The 27,239-nt window shown below is 32.8% G+C and overlaps 1 protein-coding gene across 1 annotated transcript in view; it reads left to right on the forward strand.

The window, feature by feature from the left end:
- Positions 1–27,239, forward strand: part of NUP153 (nucleoporin 153) — a 72,931-nt gene that overhangs the window by 42,080 nt on the left and 3,612 nt on the right. Inside the window, exons 11-20 of the mRNA XM_031946807.1 lie at positions 121–244; positions 2,145–2,282; positions 3,017–3,115; positions 3,258–3,345; positions 8,680–8,805; positions 10,074–10,694; positions 16,147–16,344; positions 18,560–19,468; positions 22,835–23,197; positions 26,537–26,806. Of these exons, the coding sequence (XP_031802667.1) occupies positions 121–244; positions 2,145–2,282; positions 3,017–3,115; positions 3,258–3,345; positions 8,680–8,805; positions 10,074–10,694; positions 16,147–16,344; positions 18,560–19,468; positions 22,835–23,197; positions 26,537–26,806 (2,936 nt within the window). The remainder of the gene's footprint in view (positions 1–120; positions 245–2,144; positions 2,283–3,016; positions 3,116–3,257; positions 3,346–8,679; positions 8,806–10,073; positions 10,695–16,146; positions 16,345–18,559; positions 19,469–22,834; positions 23,198–26,536; positions 26,807–27,239) is intronic.

A 27,239-nucleotide genomic window follows, 5' to 3' on the forward strand; every position in this document is an offset into this window, starting at 1 on the left:
CAGAAATGATTAACTTTTTCTTTTTTATTATTACTCTTTAGTACTGATGACAACTAGTATAAAATTTATAAACAAGTTATGACTTAGTTTCTTAAATTTTTTTTCTTCTTTTTGTGCTAGTGATTTTTCATACCCAAACTTCAGTACACCTGCCACCAATGGACTCTCTTCAGGAGTGGGTGGTGGTGGCAAGATGCGACGGGAAAGAACCCGTTTTGTGTCTAAACTTCCTGAAGATGAAGAGGTGGGATTGCTCTCTCCCTTCCTCCCCCCCCTTTCCCTCCTTCTGTCCCTCCCGTCTTTTTCATTTCTTTCTCTCACTCTTTACCCTGTCTCCCTCCATTCCCTTTCTCTCAAAATTCTTGGGAAAAGTGAAACATTTAATGATGTTACAATATTAAAATACCTATTTTTGTATCCTAGGAAATTTTTAAAATCTATTTGAAATTTAAGCTATTCTTAGTTAAATATTTTTCATGAAGATTTAATTTCTTCATAATCTGGATAAAGAATGAGTATGTCCTTGTTGTCTTGATTTCTGACTTCACCATTCCACTGAAACTACTCTCTTAAAAGAAAGTTAATAGTGGTCTCTTAATATTGCCTTTTCTCATTCTTCCTCCTTTTTGCCCTCTTCGTAGCTTTTTTTTTTTTTTTTAACTGAGGGATTTAGGGTTAAGTGACTTGCCCAAGGTCATTTTAGAGTTGTGAAGATAAAATGAGATAATATTAAGTGCTTTGCAAACATTAAAACATTATATAATTGTTTCTTTTTTATTATTCCCATTCAATGTAACTATATGCAGAAAGATTAGAATATTACAATTTAAAAAATTCATCTAGTCCCACTTTCATTTTACAGGTAAAGAAACTGACACTGAAAGATACTAGGTATCTGGAATGTATAACCAGATTTCCCAAAGTTTCAAACATAGGCTTCCTTTTCTTCTTTCTCTATGATATCCCATTTAGTGATCTCATTAGATCTCTAAATACTAGTGAGCAGATATCTCTTAGATAGCCTACTTTGCATTGCTAGTACTGTCTTTTCATAATTCTTTATGATCTTTATGAACAGCACTCCTTTTATATTCATGCTTCTACCATTACTTAAAATCCTTTTTGGTTGGTCCTTAGCATTCATCAAAAGCCTTAGTTCATTTGGTCTACAATTTTCACATTCTTATAAGACCAAAGTGCTTTTTAGCATCATCAGTTGCTTAACCTTGCTTCCGTCTTCTGTATGTACCTTTCAAAAATGTGAGTTATTTGATAAGTTACAAATATAGATGTTTCAAACTCTTAAAATAGCTTTTGCTTTTTTTTTTTTTTTTCCAATGTAGTATAGATGATAGAATACTGATTTTGGAGTCCGTGATGCCTCTAATTTCCACCTCTAATAATTGCTAGCTGTGTGACACACCCAAGTTTCTTAACCTAAAATTTACTATCCATTTGTAAAATGGGAATAATATCAATAGACTTCATTTTTATGTATTTGTCATGAGATTTAAATGAAATAGTGCATTTTAAAGACCTTTTGAAAATTTTAAAGGGCTGTATAAATGCCGGTTGTTATTCTTTATTTTGAAATTTGTCATCAAAAATTTGTTCTTATCCATCTTTTCAATAGGACTTTACTTTAAAATGTAAGGTCAAGGGATAGTGCCAGTCTTTTTTAACAAACTTTTTTTTTAATGAAATTTTCTAAATTCTATTGTGAATAGAAGATTGTGCCTTATAGGTTTCTTTCTTTATCACAGACGAAGAGGGTTGTTTTTCTCTTGACGTTCCTCTCATTTTTGCTAACACTTGATAATAGATTCTTTTACTACTGATTCACCCACCCACCCACTTAATAACTGTGTTCTCTTGGATAAAGTAGATACCCTTTTAAAGTTGTTTCCTCATGTATAAAATGGACATAATATTTGCTCAACTTCTCTCATAAGGTGATAATAAAGATTAAATTTTAAAATCTATCTTGTTTTATAAAATGCTATCTAAAAATGAGTTACTTTAATTAAAATATTCTCCTAAATTTCATTTTGGGACTTTTTTCCTATATTCATCCTATTTAAGATTTAATATAAAGGAAAGAATAGTCTTACTATAAAACATAATTGAATTATCTATCATTTTAGGAAGTGGAAGCACCAGTACTACCAAAAATACCCCTGCCAATTACTACTACTGCATTGCCTGTCTTCAGTTTTTGCTCTTCTTTGAGTACCTCTTCCTATCTATCACCCATCAGTGCTACACAGTCATTGTCAAATAAGGTAAATTAAAAGAATTTTATTTCATAAAGTTTTGCTTTTTTGTAGGATAAATGCAATCTGATTTTCATTTTGAAGTTATTGAAAGTTACATGTAGGTAGAAAGGCTGGGAACAGGAACTTTTTTTCTGCCTTTTTTTTTTTTTTTTTTTTTTTTTAATGATGTTGTAAATTGGCAATTTCTGCCAAGAGAAGGGGATGGCCAGACATTATGTCTCATTTGAGGATCGCCAGATTTAGCTTCAAGGTATTAAGTTTTTCAGGTACAGTAATATTTGTGATCGATTTTATTAAAAGAATTCCTCTTGATGAAATAGTTTCCTTGAATGATTATATTGACAAGATAAAGAAATACGATTGGGAGCCCTAAAAATGTTGCACTGTTGTATTTCACTCTAAATTTATAGTCAGGAGGATGGATTAAAACAAACAAGTTATATTGTTTTGGATGCATAGTTTTAATAAAAATAGAAAAAGGAATAAGATTAATATAGAAAAATCCACTTGGAAGTAAAAAGCTAGCATATTGAGTTTAAGTTGCTACTTCTTGGTTGAGTTTTGTTTCTCACAAGGATGTTATTTTCTTTCAATAAATGAATGCTCTGTTTCCAAAGGAAAATATAAGAGCTCAGAACTTATTTTAATACTTGAAGGATGTGACTAACTTTCTAAATTCTCCTTAATTCTTTAAGTTTTGTAATTATTTTTTATGTGCCTCTTATACTTTGGAAAACTAGGTACAAGCAGCCTCTCCAAATAATGCTGGCAGTCCTGTATTCAGATTTTCATCTCCAATTGTAAAATCTACTGAGGCAGACATACTACCTCCTACATCTGTGAGTATAATTGATTTATTGTATGATCAGTCACAGAAATTCAAAGAGGTACATATGTAATATTTTTTAAAAAATTCCCACCTACAATGTATTTTTCTAGGTTTCATATTTTGTTAAAGCTAGATAAAATATTTCTTTGCAGATTGGATTTACATTTAGTGTGCCTGTTGTGAAATCATCAGAAATTCCTGCCTCCAGTAATATTTCAGAATCAACAATAAGTAGTTCAGGTAAGAAAAAAATAATTCATGAAATTATGAATACATTCACATCTTGTACCCATCACATTTTTTTTTTTCTGATTTTCAAATTATTTTAGAGTATGTTGAGACAGGATATTTGTTCCATTAATAGTATTTTTTTTTTTCCAGCTTTGGTCTCTAACAAAATATTTATATAAAATCTTTATATTTGTTTGGAAATAACCTTGAGTTCTCATTGGCTTAATACAGAGTCTAAAATCTGGCAAGATCTGCTGATCTAAAAAGGTATTTTTTTAAAAATGGGCCAGATGATAGAGATGTTGTATTTGTTCTCCAAGATAGGACCAGCTTAGCCAAATTTGAAGAGACTTATTAACATGCTGGCTGTAGAGTAATGAGTTATTTTAGTAAAAGCAACTTACCGCACAAACTACATTCAGTATTGAGCCATGTTGATGGAGGGGAGGGAATATGCATAATGAAATATTACAGCAAGATTTTTATTTTATTGGAGTTTCTTCTTTGTGGTGAGAACCTTTACCTTTGAAGATAATCTTAGTATTAAAAGTATAATGAAATACCTTATTTATATCATTTATATTTCTGTATTTTATTAGATGTATCATATCATGAGATTGTATTATTTTGTAAATAAGAAACTTAAATCTAAGGAGATTAAATGACTTGCCTAAGGTCACAGATTTAGCAAAATTTGAGTTTCTAACACTGATGATCTGACTCCAGATACAGTGTTCTTTTTTCTGTTCTTAGTAATAACTACTTGATGTAAATAAATCTATTAATATAGACAACAACCTATATATACATTCAGATGTTAACTAATTAGTTGTCTGTCAGGCTCTGTGCTGAGTGCTGGGGCTTTAAAGAAAGGCAAAAACATAGTCCTTTCCCTCTAGGTCACCATCTAGTGAGTGAAAACAAGATGCAAATTCCATTGCACATAAAAGATACATAAAGTGTAAACAGAAGGAAACTTCAGAGGGAAAGCAGTTAAAATTGAGAAAATTATGCATGTGTGGGATTTGAGCTGAATTTTAAAGTTTAATCAGTTATTTTACTTTACCATTCATTTACACAAACAGTGCCAGCCAATCTGTGTTAGCATTGTTAGAAATGTAGGATACCCCCTGTATATAGCTCAGCTACTCCCATATCCTTAAATCCTGTTAGACTGTTTTTTTTTTTTTTTAATTGTAAAGATTCCCATAAGACCACAGCACTTAGAACTGCCAGAAAAAATGTTTATTTCTAAAGTTAGATGACAAATTGAATGCTAGACACCTAACTTTGGTTTCAGTAATCCTCTGATCATTGGCAAAATCTCATGTTAGTATAATGATATTTTGTAATGTTGTTTTACATGTACCATCATTTTGGGACGTGGAGTTTGTTTTTTAAGTTGTGATGAAAATTATTCTCATAATATTTGTTGCATTAGTGTCTAACATATACAGTTGCAAGACTTAGGTAGTTTTGATTTGTACACACAGTTTAATTCTCTGAAGAATCATTCATTTTTGTCCACTATATAGTTATGTACAGTTTAATTAAAGTGGAATATGCTGTATTTCACTGATGCATATAACATCATTTTAAATTTCACAGTTAAGGTCCTATTAAACCTATATGGATTACCAAATCATACCCGTACATAAGGGAAAATATTTTAGAATATTGACTTTTTAAAGACTGCTTAAATCTTATTCCTTAATAGATGATCAAGTCATGGGTCAAAAGAGCTATATTGCATCATAATTGGGAAATTCCCAAATTCTTTGGAATCCTTTCTGAATGGCATATATACCATTGTCCCATTTTCATTGTTAGGGTTTCTTATTTTTGTGGCTGAGAAGTGCATTAAGATATGTGGAAGTAGATGGAGATATGGTAGGATGGCAAAATAGGAGAAGGCAGTTCAGCTCAGTTTCCATGACTGCTACATGATAACTCTAGGTTATCCTACAGCTCAATCCCTGCAGCTCTGTTGATCCTTTTCATATTCCTGAAAGGATGGTAGGACTTTTGATTCAGTCCCTGAGACAAAGGATCTCTTAATCATCAGATTCTGCAGAGAAAGGGAAATGTCCTCAGGAAAAGGGGGTGATCTCAGATTAGATCACCAAGGTGAGAAATGAGGTTGTTTTATAGTTGCTTCAGTCCCCAAGAATGAGTAAACAGGCAAACAAACAAACAAAAAGATAAAAAGATTATTTCCAAAACACCTGTAAGTCAAGCCTTAGCTCATCTTGCCTATAAGGATAATTAGAATTCTTTGAAAAAATTATTCAAGTTTTTTTTTTTTAATATTTTAAAATATTGGCAATGAAATGAGAGGCCTTAAAGCAAAAAACGTTAGCAAGCAAATGGAGTATATGGAGGAAAGACTTGGGAAGAGAATAGCTTAGCCCAGCAGGTAGAGAAACTTAACCACATAAAAAGATACCCTGAAAATCAGACCAACAAAAGTAGTGACTTCATGAGATATATTAAAAAAAAAAAAAAGGGGGGGGGGGGGGATAATGGTATTTCAAGATACCATGAAAGAGAACTGCTTAGACAACCAGAACAAAAAAACAGTGAAAATAGAATTCATTAGTCACCTTAAAACAGTCCAAAAATGAATGGAATATTTCAGTAAAAATTCAGACCTTCCAGGTCAAAGAAGAAGTAATGTAAACAGCCTTCCAATTAGGGGTAACTTAATCAGGAAAACAGCATAATCCTTCATAGGAACCCAGGGTACCTTCAATGAAATAGAAACACCTGAGCATTACGGATCAAAGTACCAGAGATTAATGAAAAATTAGAATTATAACACATGGGAATCAAGAGAAACATTAAAAAGATAAATTATAAGTGAACAATTGGAAGGAACTTTTATGAAAATGAATTATTTACTTCTAATAAGGAGGGAGCTATATACAGTGGTCTCTTCAGTTTCCAGTGTCGACAGGAGTCAGAGGGGGTTAAATAAGATAGGACTTTGGAGTGATTTTATGGTGTTTTGGTGTTGAAAGAAGAAAGAAAAAGGTGGCAGAAGATGGAGGACATTACTATTATTCTATATAATCTCTATTTTAAGTACAATTTTATATAAATGTGAAAAGGGTGGCATCACTTATAACAATGGTTAGGATGAACTCACCCATAAAGCAGAAGAGGATAAAGTAGATTAGACTACAGAATCTAATGTTGTTTATAAGAAACACTAGAAACAAAAACTCAGTTAAAATAATGATTTGGAATAAAAAGTGATACCTTACCTGAACTCAAAAAAAAGGGCAAAACTAGTAATGATAATTTCATCCTAGGCAACAACAAAAATTAATAATGCAGACTAAATTAATTTAGATATTTAATGGCATGCCAAACTACAAAAATGAATTACTTTGTAAAACTAGAAGAAAAAAATAATGAAATTCATCTGCATAAACAAAAGGTTAAGAATATTTAAGGAAACTCTTTTTTTTAAATGGGAAAGAGAACCTAGTAGTACCAAATACAAAGCAGTAATAGTTTTTGAAAATTTTGGTATGGGTTAATAAAGAAAAGTTGAGGTGTGGAATATAATAGATACAACAATATATGAAAGCAAACAAATCCAGTAGCTTAATAATTTGATCAACCCAAAGATCTCAACTACTAGAGTAAAAGGTACCCTTCAACAAAATCTGTTGGGAAAATTGGACAGAGGTGTGGTAGAAGTCAGGTGCGGTTGAGTATCTTATGCCATATTCCAAGTTCAAATATAAAAGGTCACATCAAAAACTAGAGCATAGTGAAGAAATTACTTTTCAGATCTGGAAATAGAGAAAGTGCTTATAACCAAATAAGGAGTAGAGAGTAATGTATAGTACTGAAGATAAGAATTGGTCATTTTGGTTCCATAAAATTAAAGTCTATAGCTGTGATTAGAATAAATTTTTAAGCAGTCTTCTCTCATAAAGGTCTCTTTTCCAGGATATTTGAGTTGCTGATTCAAATTTGATAAAATCCATTCCCCAGTTGATAAATGGTTAAAGATATGCATAGACAGATTTCAAGGGAAGAAAGCATTTTCTACTTATACAAAAATTTTTTTAAAAAATCAGATTATTCTGACATTCCACACCACATCCATCATATGGCAGGGGTGACTACAAAAGGAAAATGGGAGCATACTCCTCTGCTTGAAAAAGCTAAATATTGGTGGAGTTGGTGAAATAGCCTACCCATTCTGACACTTTGGCCCAAAAGTTAATTAATCTGTGTATTCTTTAATAAAGCAATGTTGCTATATAGGCTTTTCCCATCAGCAGGTAAGAGTTTTAAAAAGATCCCATATCTACCAAAAAAAAAAAAAAAAGCAGTTATTTATTTGTAATAGCAAACACATGGAAATTAACAAGGGTGTCCATTAATTAAGAAAGGATATTAGAAATGAAGAGATGGTTTCCAAGAGACATGAAAAACCTTCCATAACACATCAGTTATAAAAATGAATTATTTAAGAAATCTCATTGATGCAATGATGATAAGAATAATTCCAGTAGACTGGTGATAATGAATGCTACTTTACTAGACTAATATGCAGAATGAAACAAACATTTTTGTACATGACTAATGTAGGGATTTAATTTTTCTTGAATATATTTGTTAAAAGGGTTTTGTAATTTCCTCCCCAATATAGGATAATGGGGCATAGAGAAAAAAAATGCTTGATTATTAAAAAGATAGGTAAAAAAAAATTTTTTTTCAAATAGTATTTGTATTGTCTTTTGTTTTCTTAATATAATGCAATGAATTCCATCATTTAAATTCTTCAAGCAATACTCAGCACATCAGATTATTTGGTTCCTTTAGGAAAGTTATATATGACATTAAAGGCTGACTTTCTTTTCTTGAATTTACCATTGAATAAAAGGGAGGGAAGATTTCAAGAAGATTTTTATTCATTCGTTGTTGAGTTGGTTGATAGTTCAGTTTAGTTGAATATAAGAATTGGCATCCTTTTTTTCTAAAGAATATGCTTATTGAAACAATTTAAAATAAGTTTTCTATAGTATTGTTGTCAAATAAGAATCCAGGCTTAGGTTTCCATTTTTACTTTCTAGCTATGTGAATTTGAAAAATTTGCTTCACCTTGGGCCTTTTAAGTCCTTATCTACTATGCTTCTCACTCTAGGAGTTGTGAGGAGATGGGTAAATGTGACATGTCAAAAGTTGCAAGATTTTTTGAAAGTTAAATTATTGAAGATTAGTTTTGAAGATCTGTTAAATGTATTGAATTGTAGCTGCTTGATGGGGTTAAGTGTTTTAATTTTTCACTTGCATTTATTAATAATACATTTCAAATTACAGTTAAAGATTCCACCACTATAAATAGCACAAGCAATAAGAAGGAGGAAAATGAAGATTATGAGGGCCCTTTCAGGCCTGCAAAAACCCTGAAAGAAGGGAGTGTACTGGATATTCTGAAAAGTCCTGGTAAGATAGTAGTTAAGTAATTTTCTCAAAAAAATAACCTTATATTCAGATCTATATTAATACTTTATTAATATTAATCACTGATCCTTTTCTACATCTTAAAATCTCCACTGAATAGATGATGTAACCTAGATAGAGAATTTTTTCTTGTTTGTTTTTAGTTTTAGTTTTTAAAGCCTATCCCTGGAATTCAGGAAAGCAATAACAAAATTGAATGTTAGAAAGTAGGAAATAATTGGGGGGGTGGTGGAGCTTGTGTAGAGTGTGGTTTACTTGAGGTAGAATAGATGGGGGGAAAGAAAAGTATAGGGGCCTAGATTATGAAGGGTTTTGAATTTCAAGCAGAGGATTTTGTATTTGAGGGCCACTGGAGTTTATTTATTGAAAAGGGTATTATCATAATGTTGGTTGTATCAAGCCTAGGACTTTATAGAGCTTCTTGGAAAGAGATTTATAATCCTTAAAGGAATTTGACCTGAACATTCCCTAAAAAAAAAAAACCACATTGCTAAAAAGAATGTTAACTAGATTATAGCATGCATTTAAATAGAAAAAATAAAGAGCTTTGCCATTAGTATATATATCTACGATTGGGTATTAGTTGGCTTAGTATTCTTAATTTGCCCTAGAAGAGGGATTAGCAAACTATGGTTCTAACATGTTTTTATTATCTCTATATTTTTTTTTTTTTTTTTTTTGTTAGACATTTAGGATTAAGTGATTTTGCTGGGGACGAGGGGATGTCACTTAGCTAATAAGTGTTAAGTGTCTGAGGCCATATTTGAACTCAGATCATTCTGACTTCAGGGTTGGCACTTTATCCACTTCACCATCTAGCTGCCCCCTCCTCTCCTCCCTAATATGTCTAAATAAATTTTTTTGTATTTTAAATTGCAAACACTACTCTTAGCTGACAAGCTGAGGGAAAAATACACAGGCAGTTGTATAAGCCTTTTGGCAGTAGTTTTCTTTCTGACTTTTATATTGTATAGAGTTATGTCTTAAATTTATATATGAAAGTACAGTTCAGCAAGGGAAAAAGAAAACTAGATCATGATGGTTTAGTATAAGAAATTTTTCTGTTGATTGCTATGATTGCCCTCTACTTCAGGAGAGTAATATTGTCATGTCTGAATGATCATTCCTATATCAAGGTTTGGCTAAATATTTCAATTATTAATTTTTCAATTTTTTTTTGTTGTTGTTGTTACCCTTCTCTTTTCCCCCTTTTACCCCCATCCTTCCCAACTTCCCTACACACATATTAGGTTTCACATCTCCAAAGACTGGTTCTCCTGCTGCTGTACAGCCTGCTACAACAAGCATAGAAGTTTATACCAGACCTGCAATAAGTACCTTTTCTTCTAGTGGACCAGGGTTTGGTGAAACTTTTAAAGCTGGAACTACTTGGCAATGTGATACATGTCTAGTGCAGAACAGAGTGACAGACAATAAATGTGTAGCCTGTCAAGCTGCTAAAGTGCCACCAAAAGATACTGCTAAACAAACTGGAATGACGACACCAAGTAACTCTGTACGATCAGCTCTTCCCACAGCAGGGACTTTAGGTTTTGGAGACAAATTTAAACCAGCAGTGGGAACTTGGGATTGTGATACCTGTTTAGTACAAAATAAATCTGAAGCTACAAAATGTGTGGCTTGTGAAACACCGAAACCTGGGACTGGAGTTAAGCAAACCTTGACATTGCCGGTGGCTTCAGAAAATGCAGTAACTGTGACTCCTTCATCTTCCAGTTATACTCTCACTGATACCTTGGGATTTGGAGATAAATTCAAAAAACCCAAGGATTCTTGGGAATGTTTAGTGTGCTGTGTATTGAATAAAGGAGAAGACAGTAAATGTGTGGCCTGTATGTCTGAAAAACCAGGTAAGTTTGTCATCTGGAGCAGTTTTTAATAAAATTTCATTTCTCCACCTCTCTAATAAGGACAGTGTCATTCACACTTTTAAGATGTTCAGTTTTCTTTTTACTTATGCTAATTATCCTACCACTTTAGGTAAATAATATCCCAATGGACTAGTAATATTGTTTGGAGTTAATTATCCTATAAAAGATCTCATTCTTGCAGAAAATCTTTTTCCAGGAGAATTTTAATTCTCTCTACTATCCCTTTTAAACATTTCTGGATACAATATGCTTAGTTAGAAAAGGGAAAGAAAAATGGGTCTTTTGGAGGCTTCTTTGTGGTGGTGGGGTTTTTTAGGTTCTCTGATACAGACCTGCAAGATATTTAATAGAAATTAATAGTTTTTCTTAATATTCCTACAGTGAGATAAGCAGTACTATAGTGACATGGTATTTATCACGTCAACTAGTTTGCTTTAAGCTTTCCCCTTATTCATACAGACAAAAGAAGAAAAGCTGAGCTTGCTAGTGACCTTTTGGGGAAAGATAGATTTTATTCATTTGCACATATTTTAATGTTTATGTTTTACTTTTAGTGGGCATGAGTATTTAAATAACAGGAAAGGGGGGTGTGTGGGTAGATGGGCTTCGCTAATGTCCCTGAATCACTAAAACAGCATTTCTGAAAAATCTATTTCAATGAAAGCTATTTTCAGATCAGCATTGATAAAAGAATTCTTAGAACTTCAGGCAGGATTGACTCAGTAAATCAGATATCCATATATAGTTTTTATAATGCTATTTAATCACTTTGGGATATATCCTTTAGGACATTCAAGATTAATTAAGCTGTTTTATTGGATTTAGAGTCATTTTTTGCATTTACTATGTTCTAGATCTATGCCTATAAAGACAAATCAACTAACCCCTCTTCTTAAAGAGGTTATGTTTTATTAGGAACAACAAGTGCAAAATAAAAATGTCAGAGTAAATGTGTTGGTAGGGAAGTAGATCAGTATAGATTTCTTTGGGGTCAAGATTTGAGTTGATTTTTTGAAGGATGTAGGAATTCCATAAGACAGGTGAAAAGCAAGCACAATCATAAATGTTAAGACTACCAGTATAAAGATATGGAGATAGGAAATGGAATATCTGGGGAACAATAAGCAGGAATATGCAGTAAGCTTAGAAAGATAGACTGGAAACTGATTGTGAATGAAGACCTTTAAATGCCAAATAAAATAATTTGGTGTAGTAGTAGAAAAAGTGCGCGAAGTTTTTTTCAGACAGTATTTTTGAGTCAGATCTTTAAAGGTTAAATTTGTGCTTTAAGATTGTCTCTTTGTAGACTGTATGACACATGGGTTGGAGAGGGGATATTGGGTGCTAAGAGACCAGATTATTGCAATAATTCGAGCAGGAGATAATGAAGAACTGGATCACCATGGTGGCCACATGAATGGAGAAAAACATATACGAGACATACATGAAGAGTGAGAAATGGAAAAGTCAAGAATAAATCTACGATTGTGTTTTTAGAATAATGGTGATACTTTCAAGAGAAATAGTGAAGTCAAGAAGTAAGAGTTTGAAGGGAGAGAGAACTATTTTAGACATAATGATTTTTAAGATGCCCATGGGACATCTAGGTGAAAGTGCCTTCTAGTCAATTAAAAAAAATAAGAAAATTGACAAGTATTACAAGAGTTTAGGACACTTTTCTTTTCGTGGTATTTAGTGAAATAGGCTATCCTTGCTTATATGTATTGAATGTATTGAAAAACTTATTTTGCTCAATGAATAAATCAGAGTCTGATTTGGGTGGAGACCTTAGCCCTTATAAAAGTACATTTTTCATTCATGCATATAGAATGGCTATGAATACTTATGAATGGTTACATATTTTGATGTTTATTTTCTAGGAATGTAAGCACATGGCAAAAGAATATAAAAAGGACCTGGGACTTTTTTTTCCTACATTGTCCAAATCTCTGCCCCCAAGGCATGCTACATGCCACATCAGTCTTCATTTTTCTGTTCCCTCTCTATTCCACTATTCACCCTCTACCTCCAGTGCATCTCTGCTGAAAGAGTTCATAATTGGCCCTTTTGTCTTGCCATCTCTATAAATGTATCATTCTTTGTGCTATCAGAAAAATGCTTAGAGCAGCAATTTTTCAGGGTTTTTTTTAAATTCTAAATTTAATATTAAATTTAAAAAATATTTCTTGTGTATTAAGTAGAAAGAGAAAAACATACTTGAAAATACAAGTTCACTTACTTAAACTTTCTTTTTAAGTCTATGATATATATTCAACACATTAGTTTCAAGGATATCCTGCTTATTTTCCTTCTGAATTTTCATCAGTCCTCTCCTTTGTGCATGTTTTTAAAAAAAAAAAAAAATCCTTTTAGGTGGTAGGGAATGGTCAAGGGGAATGATCCTATAGCTGCTTCCCTGTTGCTCCCAAATGCTTTCCCTCAAGAAATACAAAAAGAAAAATAATCCTTGTAATAAGTAAGTTATAGTTATGAACAAATGTATATATTTGCCAAATTCAAAAATTTCAGAAAGTAGACAGCATAATTCCTTATCACTTCTTTGGGCTCATGGTTAATTGATCAAATTAACCATGTGATTAGAGTTTTTAAGTCTTTCAAAGTTGTTTTTCTTTCATTGTTACTGAAAGTAAGTTCATCCGATTCTGCTCATTTTCACTTTCCACCATTTCTTAGGTTTTTCTGAAACCATTCCTTTTTTCATTTTTCCATTACAGTTACATACTCTATAATATGGTCAGGCATTCCTTGGTTGATAAGTCATCCTCTTTATTTTGCAATCTTGGCTATGACAAAATGTTGCTATAAATATTTTTTGGCACGTTTTTTCCCCTCTTTGATCTCTTTGCTATATGGGGCTAGTGGTATCACTAGGTTATATGGTCTTCACAGTTCAATGACTTGGGGCAGAGTTCCAAATTGCTTTCTAGGCCAGTGGTCCAGTTGTACTACTTCACAGTTCCAGTAGTAATGTAGTCCAATGCCCTTATTTTTCTGTAATTTCTCTAAAAATAGCCATTTTTCTTTTTTCACATCTTTACTAATCTGAAGGAATCTGAGTGGTTTATATTAACATAATATATTTATTTAACAATAATTATATTTTATTATAATATATTTAAATATATCATTTAATGTAATGTATATAATTTTTATGTAACATAATTACATATATTTATACAATATATTTAAATATATTACATTTAATAATATAATATTTATATAATAATTATCACTTTGTGATTTATAGTATTTGCTATAGCTGTTAATAGTTTGGAATTTTTCCTTTGCAAATTGTCTTTTTACCATTGATTTGTTTGGAAATGGCATTCTTACATATTAATCAGTGCCTTATTTCTCTAATATCAGAACTTTATCAGAGCAGCTTTCTGCATTCAATTTTTAGGGACATTCAATCTTAGTAACATTTAGTATCAGATTATATTATAGTCAAAGCTGCTCAGACTTAAGAGTTTTCAGGATTTGTTGGAGTGGAAGAAATAGTTACCACTTCAATAATTACCATTTACATTTTATTTGAATTATTTTAAGATATATATATGCATATGTAGATAATAAGATGTCTAGTTTCTTTTTAGCCATTTGAAGTACATCACTGAATTCTAGTATACTTATATTTTCTTATTATGTTTTTTTTTAATGTTTAATGTTTAAAGGTGTATATTTATTACAGGCATTCTATGTGCATGATACTCATATAGTCTTAGGGTTGGGTTGTGAGAAGGCTGGAAGTGATCTTAGAAATCAATTAGTCCTACCTATTCATTTTATAGACAGAAAAGTGAAGCCTTTGAAAAGTAAATAACTTGTATAATTCATAGAAGTAGCAAAAGAGCTAGTTCAAACTCTTGTTCTCCAGATCAATGTTCTTTTCATTGTCTCTTTTTACCAATTTAATTCTGATAGAGCAGAGTTAGCCTGTCCTGGAACATTTAACGGAAAAGGGATATCATTGTCTGTATGTAAGTGCTGAACAATACTACTTGATAGGAGAGTTGATAGTTTTTAATTGGATGGAAACCTAATATTTTTAGGGTAAAAGATTTACTTTTGTCTTGATAGCTAAGAGCTTTTACTCCCAGAGAGCTGTCATTCCTACAATAATGATTATCTTAGGGTTTATTTGACTATTTTTGTGTGTATCAGTATTTATTTAGAGAATGAAAGAGATGGGTGTAAAAAGGTATTGTTTAGGATTGTGTCTTGTAAACGTAGTTGAAGTCCTTTATAATTGTTTTCAAGAGGTCATACCATTTAGAAAAATCTTTTTGTGTTTGTGAGTACTAGAATGTTTTAAATTTCATTTGAAAATATTGCTTATAACTTTCTATTCTGAACACATGTCCAATCAATTTTATTGTTTTACAGTAAATTAGATGTCATTTTATGAAAATGATAGTAATAAAGCAAAATGTGCTTGAGTTATTCATAAAATTACCATTGATTTTTGGTTATGTTTTTATGCATGGGATTAGCAAAAAGAAGTGTCATGTTTTGATTTTCTATTAAAATTTTAACTGTTTTTATATGTGATTTAACAGTACTACAGAAAGTTTCTTAGCAAATGATTGCTTCGATTACTTTAAAAACAAATGTCAGGCCTAGTTTAGTACATCTTAATTCTTCCTTATCCCTGTTGAGAATTGGTCACTCAGCAAGCATTTATTAAATGCCCACTGTATGTCAAGGCCTGGAGAATACAAAGACAAATCAAATAGTCCTTGTTTTCTCAGGAAGCTTATATTTTATTAGGGGAAACATACATATGTAAATACATTTAGAGTAAATGTGTTAATTTATGGGAGAGAGAGATACTATGGGGTTTAATAGGGAATTGAGAATAGTTTCAAGTAAAAAGTAACAATTAAGCATTCTTGAAGGAAATAGGACATTTACTAGATGAAGGTGAAAAACAATGCTTTCTAGCCTTGGGATAATAAAATCACTGCAAAAGCACAGAAACGGGTAATAGAGCTATGTGTGAAGAACAAACGTCAGAAAGGCCAGTTTGCCTGTACCATAGCATATAGAAAATGGAATAATGTATAAGATTGGAATGGTAGGTTGGGACTAGGTTGTGAAGGACTTTAAAAATCAAACTGGAATTTGTATTTTATCTAAAAGCCAATAAGAATCCACCAGCATTTTTTGAGTGAGGAAGCAACATTGTTAGATCTGTACTTCAAGAAAATTACTTTCACATCTGAATGGAAATGATTCCCATTGAATGCCATCTCATCTATAAATGTTGCTGTAGTAGTCTTTACATTTAACAGATTTCTTCCCACTAAGTCAAAGCAAAGAAAGGTTGAACATGAACTAAATTGCATTCTTTGAGAGATCTGCTTGTATATATTAAAAGAATCCTAATACTTTCTTTCTTCTCTTTTAGGAGGAGGTTCAGTACCTGTGCCATGTAGTAATACAACTTCTGTTTCCATGCCTTCTGGAGGATTTCTAGGATTGGACAAATTCAAGAAACCTGAGGGAAGTTGGGACTGCGAAATGTGCTTGGTACAGAACAAAGCAGACGACACAAAGTGTGTAGCATGTGAAAGTGCAAAGCCAGGCACAAAATCAGAATTTGTAGGTAAGTAGTCAAGATGTTGCTATCACTCCCTAATTACCCCTACTTCTAACCTTCAGGGCTAATTGTATATTTATTTACACTTTAAGTGCTATGTCATCAAGTGACCATTGGAATTATTAGTTTAAATCTGTTTCTTGAAAATTTATGTAATTAGCCAGATCATGTCATCAGAATTTGTGTGTTTTGAGCTGGAAAGATTCTATTATTTAATTCCCAGTAGAGTACAATAGAATTTGCACATTCTGTCGATTAGAAATTCAAGTTGGGTTGATTTTTTTTATAATTTAAAAATATAAGATAAAAGCTAACCCTCATTTAGAATTTGAAGAACAATTGTTAAAATAAGAGCACCCTGCAATAAAGATATATCCTGGCCTGCACTATTTATTTAACAATTTAATTTATGATGTGTTGAAAGTAGAGGTGGCATACTTATAAAATTTGCAGAAAATATAATGCTAAGAGGAGGTAATACATGGGTAGATGACATTAAAATAAAATTATTTAAAATAATAAGTTTAAAAAGTCAACTTCACAGATATAAGTTGGAGGAGAGGACAAGGCTATATAGTGGTTTGTTTGAAAAAGAGCTAATTCTATCTGTCATTCTATAAAAGTTGTTTAATGCTTTATGTTATCTAACTTGTTTTACACCACCCCTATGAGAGAAATGCTATGAATATTATTATGTTTACCTTCCAAATTAGCAAACTGAGGCTCAGAGAGTAAATGTTGGGAGGTAAGATTTCTGAATTCAGGTCTTAAGACTATATTTCTAGGAATATACTTATATTCCTATATATTTTGGACTTTATGTTTATATAGTAAATATATATAGTAAACTGTATGTATAAAATACCACATTGCCTCTCCTCAGGGTTTTAGTAGACTGTCATCTCACAAGTTATCATTGCAATAAGACAACTGCCAAAAAGAAAAAGCTTATGTGTTCTTGGGCTACATTTTTTCAAAGCATCATATCTAGAATACAGAAGATAGTAGTTTCATCTTATTCTTCTTTTAGACAACATATGGATAATTGTGTTTCCTGCTGGGTGTCATGATTTGGGTAGAACATTGATATATTAGAGACCCTTCTTAATGAGGAAAAAGCTAGAATTGTAATTCCGAAAAGAAGGGGAGAAGGAAGAAAAACATCACCTTTTTTTTTTTTTTAAACTTATTTAAGATCTTCAGTCAATTATTCACATCTATGTAGGGACTTTAAACTTTGAAGTATTTATTTTACTTATCATTTGAACCTCACAAGAATTTTTCAGTGCTCTTATTGCCACTATTTTTATAGATGAAGGTATAGGCTAACAAATGTTGTGGTTGCCCAGGATAACATAGCTAACAGATATCTATAATATGATTTTAATCAATGGCTTCTTAATTTAAAAGCCCACAATTCTCTCCATTATGTCATACTTAGTTAAGTTTGGAATAAAGTAAACTTTACTTAGATAGTCACAGTGCAGTATATTTCAACACAGCTAGGTGATAGAGTAAATAGCAGGCCTAGAGTTAGCAAGACTCATCTTCCTGGACTCAAAATCTGACCTTACTTTTCTAGTTGTGTGGTCCTGGACAAAGTACTTAATCCTGTTTACCTGTTTTTTCATCTGTGAAATTAGCTGGAGGGGAAAATAGCAACCATTCCAGTGTTTTGGCCAAGAAAACCCAAATTGGGGGTCATGAAGAGTCAAACACAATTGAAATGACTAAACAACAACGAAAAGTGTGTTGGATTGCATCCTGTCCTTCACTATATTTTATAGTATAATATTTATTGCTGAGGAGTTCTTTTGCAGAGAAAGAAAAACTGGTTTATGTGTTGGTAAGCTTATGTAGGATTATCCACAAATACCTTGATATCTTCAATTTTAAGCTAACTAGAGACTTGATCTGTTTTCTTCAAAAGGAGAATAGTCTCTATTCATTCAACTGTTAGAATAATGCCCATATAATTTTCTGAATTTCCAGCATGCTGTGCTTCTTTTTCATATGTTATCACATGAGTCACTTTATATTTAGTATTGATCAACTTGGGTAACTAATTTGGGACACTTGCTCATTAAAGCTTACAAAACAAACCATAGTTATACTCTGTATATTTAAAGAATTGATTGTAAATGTTTTTATTCTTTTGATTCTTTGAGAATAGTTACTATTAATTCTGCACAATCAATATTTGTTTTGTTTGTTCTTGAAGGTTTTGGCACCCCTTCTTCATCTTTAGACTGTGGAGCCCCATCCTTCAAATTTGGTATTCCAGCATCCATTTCTGAGTCTTCTCAGATGGTAGCAAGCACAGGAAGTTTTAAATTTGGTGAACAAGGGGGCTTCAAATTAGGCGTGTCATCAGATCCTGCATCTTCAAACCCCATGAGTGGGGGCTTTAAGTTTTCTAAACCTGTAGGGGACTTCAAGTTTGGAGTTTCATCTTCTGACTGTAAATCAGAAGAGAGTAAAAAAGACAGTAAGAATGATAACAATTTTAACTTTGGAGTTCCTTCTTGCATAAGCAATCCATCTACTTCAGTGTCATTTCAGTTTGGGTCATCCAGTTCTGGGCCACAAGAAAAGAAAGAGGAGCTTAAAACATCTACAACAGCAGGCTTCACATTTGGTACAAATGTTACTGCTGGTCTCACCTCTTCTGCTGCCACTGTCACCATGGCCCCCTCTGAGAATAAGGCTGGAGTGGGTGGCTTCAGCTTTGGATCCACTGAAACAAAAAATATGGCGGTGACTCCTTTTGCATTTAAGAAGCCAGAGGAAAATAAGGAAGAAACTCCTGCAGCCAAGGGAGGAGGGTTCAGTTTTGGCAGCGTGGAATCGGCTTGTTTACCATCTGCTTCAGTGTTTGTTATGGGAAGGACAGAGGAGAAACAACAAGAGCCTGTTACCTCAGCTACTTCTCTAGTATTTGGGAAGAAAGCTGACAGCGAGGAGCCAAAGTCTCAACAGGTGTTTTCCTTTGGGAATTCTGAGCAAACCAAAGATGAAAGTACAGCAAAACGTGCATTTAGTTTTAACTTGACAAAACCAGTGGAAAATCAAACTGAGCCGTCAGCAAAGGTCCTATTTGCTTTTGGGACTCAGACTAATACTACATCTGGTAAGTACATGTATTCATATTGGCTTGTCAAATCCAATAACTCTTAATTCAAGGATCTTAACAGACTGTTCAAAAGTTATAATTTTATACTATAAGATTAAGTAACTCATTCCCATATTTTATTGACATAATTAATTCCTTTATTATCACATAATTGATAAATTATCTGCTTTCCTTAATGGATAATCAAATTATGAGAGATGGGAGTTGGGAAAAACTATTCTGGAAAGAATAGAATTTTAAAATTTTTCACACATTTAACCTCTTTGAAGTAAAAGAAGTAAAGTTGCTTTTATCTGTAGAAACAATTAAATTGCTGGAAAGATAAATATTTCTTTAATGGAAGAAAGACAGTTAGATGATATAGTGAATAGGATATCAGGCCTGGAGTCAGAAAGACCTTAGATCAAATTTAGCCTCAGACACTTAAATTAACTGTGTGACCCTAGGCAAGTTCCATAATCCTCTTTGTCTTATTTCCTCATCTGTACAATGAGCCGGAGAAGAAAATGGCAAACCACCCCAGTATTTTTGACAAGATGGCTGGAAAATCCCAAATGAAGTCACAAAGAATCCTATATAACTGAAAGAACTCAATAACAACAGTGGAGAAATTAGTGTTTAAAAATAAATCATCAGAGAGAAAAAACATCTCTGCTTGGGAAAGGAGGGTAGCATCTGTGTGTGTGTGTGTGTGTGTGTGTGTGTGTATGTGTGTATGTTGGGGGAGGTGTATAGTGGATTGAAAATGAATAGTTATATGGAATTGTGAAACATACTTAGCGTGGATAATACTCCATTTTTGATGAGTGTAATTTGTATTAATAATTATATTAGCCCACCCAGAGTAAAAGTTTGGTTAATGTTTCTCACTTTATATAAGTGATTATTATTGCCATTTAATCTTAGAATTGTCTTTGAGGGTAAGTAATTTTTTCCCTCCTTTTGTAAGTCCATGTCTGCCACACTGAACAAAGGGCCTGCTATGTCTAGACACCATTCTAAGTGGTAGAGATACAAATACCCCCACCCTCAAAATAGTCCCTTACCTCACTTTAATGAGCATAAAGTTAAATGGAGAAGTTCCAAAGTAATGTAGCAATAAGTATTTGTTTGATGTTAATTGATTGTTAAAATTATGGCTTTGAAACGTCACTGAAAATCAGTTTTGTACTATCTGTAGATTTACATAGGTGCTTTAATGGAGATTTTGTTTATCACTTTTGAATATAAATTATATGTATTTACATGAATTGCTCTTACTTAGGAAAAACAGCTAGACAAACCAACATTTTTTTATTATAAAGATTGAGAATATAATCAGAGCCACAGAGAAAGCACTCTCGTGTTTTGGATAGAATAAGTCCATTGCTTATAAATACAGAGATAGATACATATACACACACACACACACTCTCTCTCTTTTTAATAATATTTTAATTTTACAATTACATTGAAAGATAGTTTTTTCAGCATTCCTTTTTGTAAGATTTTGAGTTCCAAATTTTTTCTCCCTCCCTCTCTTCTCCCCTTCCCAAGATAGCAAGAAATTTGATGGTTTGTTAATTTACACACACACATAAGATCGAGAGAGAAATTTGTGATAGAAATAACTTAATATGAATCTCGTCTATTTCAGTAGCATCAGAAATGGAAATTTGCTGCTTTGTTGTTAATAATGCTTCTTTTATAATGGAATAAGCAAACCATATACAGAATCAGAACAGATTTCAGTATGAGAAACTGGAAGTGGGAAAGTGAATGGGAAAATAAAAGAAGATGGTTTTCAGTATGATTTAAAGTAACATGCCTCCTCTAAGGGTAGTAAAATAATAATGATGAGCTCAGAATTTGCATTGATTTGAAAATTGGCTCATCAGGCATTTTGGTTAAATACTTTAAGGATATATATATATATATATATATATATATATATTAGAAATAACATCATTCTTCATAAAACAGTTCAATTTACAATAAGTTCTTTTGAGGAAAAATTTGCCATCCTTAACTCAGGCCTCTGAAAGTTGGCATATTTTATCCACTTAAAATTGAAGAGAAGAAATATTAGCCTAGTTTAAATGGAGTTCTGCTAGAGAGGATATTTTGAGTAGTTATGTTGTTTTGGGAAAGAAGGCATTACCAAATTTGCCGCCATTTCCTTTGTGTTCTTAACAAATTAAGAAGTTTTTAGGTGTATTATTGGCACCAAATTATGTGATCGTATGATTGTCTGAGTTGGTAGCTGATGCGTAAAAGAAAGTCTTGCTTTAAATTGCCTTTATAATGGGAAAATAATGTGAATATTTAAAGATGTTAAACCTCAAATAAATGAGTTGGATATCATCTGAAATCTGCACAAATATATTAAAACTTAAATATTATTTTTTTAAACTCTGAATGGAGGAAAAGGTATAGTATCAAAGAAAATTCCAGTTTTTTATTATAACACCAGAAAAACATGAGTTGAAAATTGGTGTGGAAAAAAGGATGAAGATGATAGACTGAAATCATAAAATAATGAATTTTTGTAATACTTGGAATCCTTCATTCTTTTTGTTGTTATTCAGTCATTCATTCTTGTTTGTTTCCACATGATCCATGGACAATGTCTATAGGATTTTCTGGGGCAAAGATACTGTGTGATTTGCTATTTTTCCCTGCTGTGTAGCTCCATTTTACAAATGAGGAACTGAAGCAAGTAGATGTTAAGTGACTTGCCCAAGATCACATAGCTAGTAAATATCAGAGACTAGATTTGAATTCAGATATTCTTGACTCCAGGAATGATGTTCTATCCAGTGTATCACATAGCTGCCCCTTGTCCTTTTGGGGAGATTTGTTGAATCCATATCTTCATAACTCCTAAAATTAGCTTTATTTGCTCAACATTTATAGCAACTGAGTATCATAGCATCATTTTTACATAGTCACAAACCTACTATATGCCAATATTAACTTGTCCTGAATTGGATGCTCTAGTATAGTTCTCTTGAGTTTACCTGAAATGAAAGAACTCTGGAAAGTAAATAGAGACCATAAGAGAAACCTAATATTTAAATTATCTATAATAGCCAAACAATAACATTTTTACTCATGGTGAACACTGTGCCTGTGGGTGAAATAAGTGAAAAACCAATCCCAAACTCCAGAATTTAATATTGGTTGTACAGGGAGGATACATCAAGACTTAATGATCACTAGGCACATTCAAGACCTTAAATATTTAAAAATCAAAGCTTTACTTAGATGCCTGTTCCTTAAAATTTCCTGGTAGCATTGAAACACACAGACTTCTTTTGTCATGATGTTGCAGTGTCTGAGGACTTGGATATATAAGAACTTTTCACTGATTTTGTTTTGCAGATCAAGGAGCAACGAAGACAGTCTTCAATTTCTTGAGCAGTAGTTCCTCCAACTCAAATGCACCAACACCAACTACTTCTAGTGGTGGTGGTATGTTTGGGGGTATCGCCTCTGCCTCCAACCCACCTGTTGCTGCCTTTATGTTTGGACAGCCCAGCTCTTCAGGGACCAGTTCTGCCTTTGGTAACCCCACAGATTCCAGTACATCTCCGTCTTTTGTGTTTTCTCAAGAAAACAAACCAGCCACCACGTCTAGCACAGGTGTTGCTGTTGGTCCATTTGTTTTTGGCACAGGAGCCAATAGCAGTAACACTTCGTCCTCCACCTTCAGTTTTGGAGCTACAACACCGTCTGTCTCTGCAGGTATATTTAAAGTACAGGGTTAGGGTAGGTAGTTAATATTGAAATTGTGTCACACCTTTAGAGCTGTTCTTGCTTATATTTAGATCCTTAATATCTGGCATGCAATAAACATTTACTAAATTTTTTTTCATTCTTCTGTGAAGCAGCTAGGTAGAACGGTATATAGAAGACCTGGGCCCAAAAATCAGGGAATCTTGAGTTCAAATCTAGCTTTAGACATTTAGTTTCTGTGTAAGTGGGCAAAGCATTTAACTTATCTGCCTGTTTTCTCGGGTGTAAAATGGTGATGATATAACAGTTACTTCTTAGGGTTGTTATGAAGATTGAATGAAATAATATTAGTAAGCACTTAGCACAGGGATTGGTCCCTAGTAGGCACTTAAATACCCGTCTCTTTTCCTCCTTATATATGATCTGTGGTATCTGCAGATGAGAGTTGTTAATCTAGAATTTGTGGACTTGAGTTTTTTATTATGTTGATAACTATTTCAGTACAATTGATTTCCCCTATAATTCTATATTTTTTATTTTGTGCATTTAAAAATCATTATTTTGAGAAAAGACTCATAGTCTGTATCAGACTTGATAAATTATTATTATTTTTTTTTAATAGCCTTTTATTTACAGGATATATACATGGGTAACTTTACAGCATTAACAATTGCCAAACCTCTTGTTCCAATTTTTCACCTCTTACCCCACCCCCCACCCCCTCCCCTAAATGGCAGGATGACCAGTAGATGTTAAATATATTAAAATATAACTTAGATACATAATAAGTATACATGACCAAAACATTATTTTGCTGTACAAAAAGAATCAGACTCTGAATTATTGTACAATTAGCTTGTGAAGGAAATCAAAAAATGCAGGTGTGCATAAATATAGGGATTGGGAATTCAATGTAATGGTTTTTAGTCATCTCCCAGAGTTCTTTTTCTGGGTATAGCTAGTTCAGTTCATTACTGCTCCATTAGAAATGATTTGGTTGATCTCGTTGCTGAGGATGGCCTGATCCATCAGAACTGGTCATCATCTAGTATTGTTGTTGAAGTATATAATGATCTCCTGGTCCTGCTCATTTCACTCAGCATCAGTTCGTGTACAGACTTGATAAATTAAAAACCCCTTCCTCTTCCACTTGACTTAGAAAGTTTATGTCGGTTTACTTTCTGCTCTGTGAGTTATTAAGTGAGAATTCTGATAATTCCAAATTCTTGTTGATTCTGCCTCTATAACTTTACTTGTACCTTCTTTTCATTCACATGAACATTTCCCCAGTTCAGGCCCTTATCAAGTTCCGGTTTTAGTTTTAATTCTCTTTACACAATTGTCAATTGATAATTCCTAGGACAAATGTCTGATACTTCTACACAGATATCTTTTGCAGATATAACTTTCACGTCTAGGGAGGAAAAACAACTCTTCACCTGACCTTTAAAGCATATAACAATCTGGTTCCCATCTGTTTTGAAAAAAATATATTATTGGTGCCTTTTTTGGGTATAGTATCACCATTTTCTGGGATATATTACACTGCACACTCCTGATGCAAAAAACAAAAAGATTCTGTATCTATGATCTGCCCATCTCTCCAGAGGAGAGAGAAGTATGCATTGCCAACATCTGTTCTCAAGGACAAAACTTAATCATGGCAGTCAGTTTGGCTTAATAGTGTTGCCATTGTTTTGTGTTGCTTTCCAAGTCTCCCTCCTTCCCTTTCCATCATTTTATACAAGTCTTCCCCTTTTTTATCTAAATTACTCATATTTGTGGTTTTTCATGGCATAATAATGTGCCATTATGTTCATATGAAACAGTTTGTTCAGATATTCCCAATTGACAGACATTTTGTTCCTTAGTATCATGGATTTAGATCTAGAAGGGACCATAGGAGTTATATAGTCCAACTTTCTTGTTTAATGGATTAGAAAAACTGAAACCCAAAAAGCTTAGGTGAATTTGCCTAAGGTCACACAGGTGGTTAAATAGCAGTCTATACTCAGAATTTGAATCCAGATTCTCTTAATTCTAAATCCACTACTACTATCAATTGTGCCATTTTACTCCTCACAAAATTAGTTAATCAAATTAATTGAAATTAAGAAAATAAATGATAGGATCAAAAGACAGTTGAAATGTAATTATAAGGATCCATCTTGGTTCCAGAGAACATGAAAAAATATACTTCCTTCTTAGTAGAGGAGGAATTACAGCCTTTGCTATATATCTTATACCCCTTTGTTTGCAAAGGAGTCAGCAGTCACATCTGGGTCCTACAAATATTAATTTGGCTGCTGATGGAAGACTGATTGGAAATAAGGACTAGAATCATTTTTTTTAAAGATCATAAAAAGTCTGCTATGAATATCTTTTTATTATACAGTTTCTTTCTTCCCTCTCCTCCTTTCTGAATTCCTTTTCCACATCATTATAAATTGTTTTCCAAAATAGTTGGACATTTTATGAAATGACCTCTTAGAATCTGTGATAATTTCATTGCTTTGAAGTGACAACTTAACTTGAATTTCTCATAACCCACCTATCTTTTCAGACTGGCTTCATATACTTAACTGCTTATACTCTACATCAAAGTGAACTTTTAGGTTGTTGGCTGTTCCCTGAAACTCAATTCTCACTTCTATTTCTCTATTTTTGTACAGTCTCCTTTTCTGCATTTCATTCCTGTGACCTCATTCGATTGTTACTATCACATTTCTAACTAAACAGGGTAGATTTCACCATTTTACAGTTAGAGAAAATAAATTCCCAGGAGTTAGAGAATTGCCAGTGGTTGTCCACCTCGTAAACTGTATAGAGTTTGCTCACTGGAACAAAAAGACTTATGTTTATTTAAAATGAAAATTTATAGGATGTTAGGTTTAGAGCTGGGGGAATTTTAAAAGCTGTTATCCAATTTCCTCATTTTTACACATGAGGAAAGTGAAGTCCAAGAACATTAAATGTCTGGTCCAGGATTACATAAAAGAGTAATGCACATCAAAGGCAATATTTGAACCCAAGTCATTAAGATCCAGAACCAATTCTCCTTGAATCCTATACCCCCATTTTTCACCTCTAATTACAAGGGTTGAGGCCCAGGAAATCATAGTTGCTCAATTAGTTGGTAATAACTGAGAATGAAATTAAGATTGCCTTGCTCCTGGTCCAACAATCTTTGTTCTACACCATGCTGCTTCTACAGGAATCAATTTTAATAGGTTTTCTTTTTGCAAAAATGGATAAGACTTGAAAACTAAAAGCTTGGAGTTAATAAAAATTATTTCCAGATAATAAACTTGGTTTCAAAGTTAATTAAAACATTTTTGATACCTGTAGGTTCCTCTTCCTTTGTATTTGGTGCTGGGTCTTCAACATCTTCTGCCAGTCCTGTATTTGGTACCAGCCAGACCCCAGCATTTGGACAAAGTACCAGTCAGTCTAGTACTCCAGGGTTTGGATCGTTATCATCGTCAACATTATTTTCATCTAGTTCCCAACCCTCAACCCCTGCTTTTGGGTCAGTGTCAAGTAGCAACCAACCTCCTGTCTTTGGACAAGCGCCTACTCAGCAACCTGGATTTGGTTCTGGAACAACTTCTAATTCTAGTAAGTTGTGTGTTGTTTCAAGAAATCTCTGCACGTCTTCATATTCATGTCCTTTCCTTTAGAAACGGACTTGTCTTGAGCCTTGCCTTTGTAGGGAGAAGAAGTTTTATAAAATGTTATACTTGGAGGAATATCAGTATTGGAGAATGGAGAATGTCAGTTTCCAATATTCAACTTAATAACAATTTCCTATATGTTTTTTTAAAAGCATATATTAATATTTGTTTATTAAAGTTATAGCTTATTCTCTTCCCTTGACTTCTAAATTGCCGTTGTTATTCATTATACCTGGATGTTAGTTTTCTTAATCTGAAGACTTTTCTGCCCTCTTTCTCTTCCCCTCTTCACCCCCCCCCCAAAAAAAAAAAAATTTGTGTGTATGTGTGTGTGAAGTAGTATTTATATCACTCCAACTCTTGGTGTTTTATATTAG

This window comes from Sarcophilus harrisii, chromosome 1 (assembly GCF_902635505.1).
Source record: "Sarcophilus harrisii chromosome 1, mSarHar1.11, whole genome shotgun sequence".
Taxonomy (NCBI): Eukaryota; Metazoa; Chordata; class Mammalia; order Dasyuromorphia; family Dasyuridae; genus Sarcophilus; species Sarcophilus harrisii.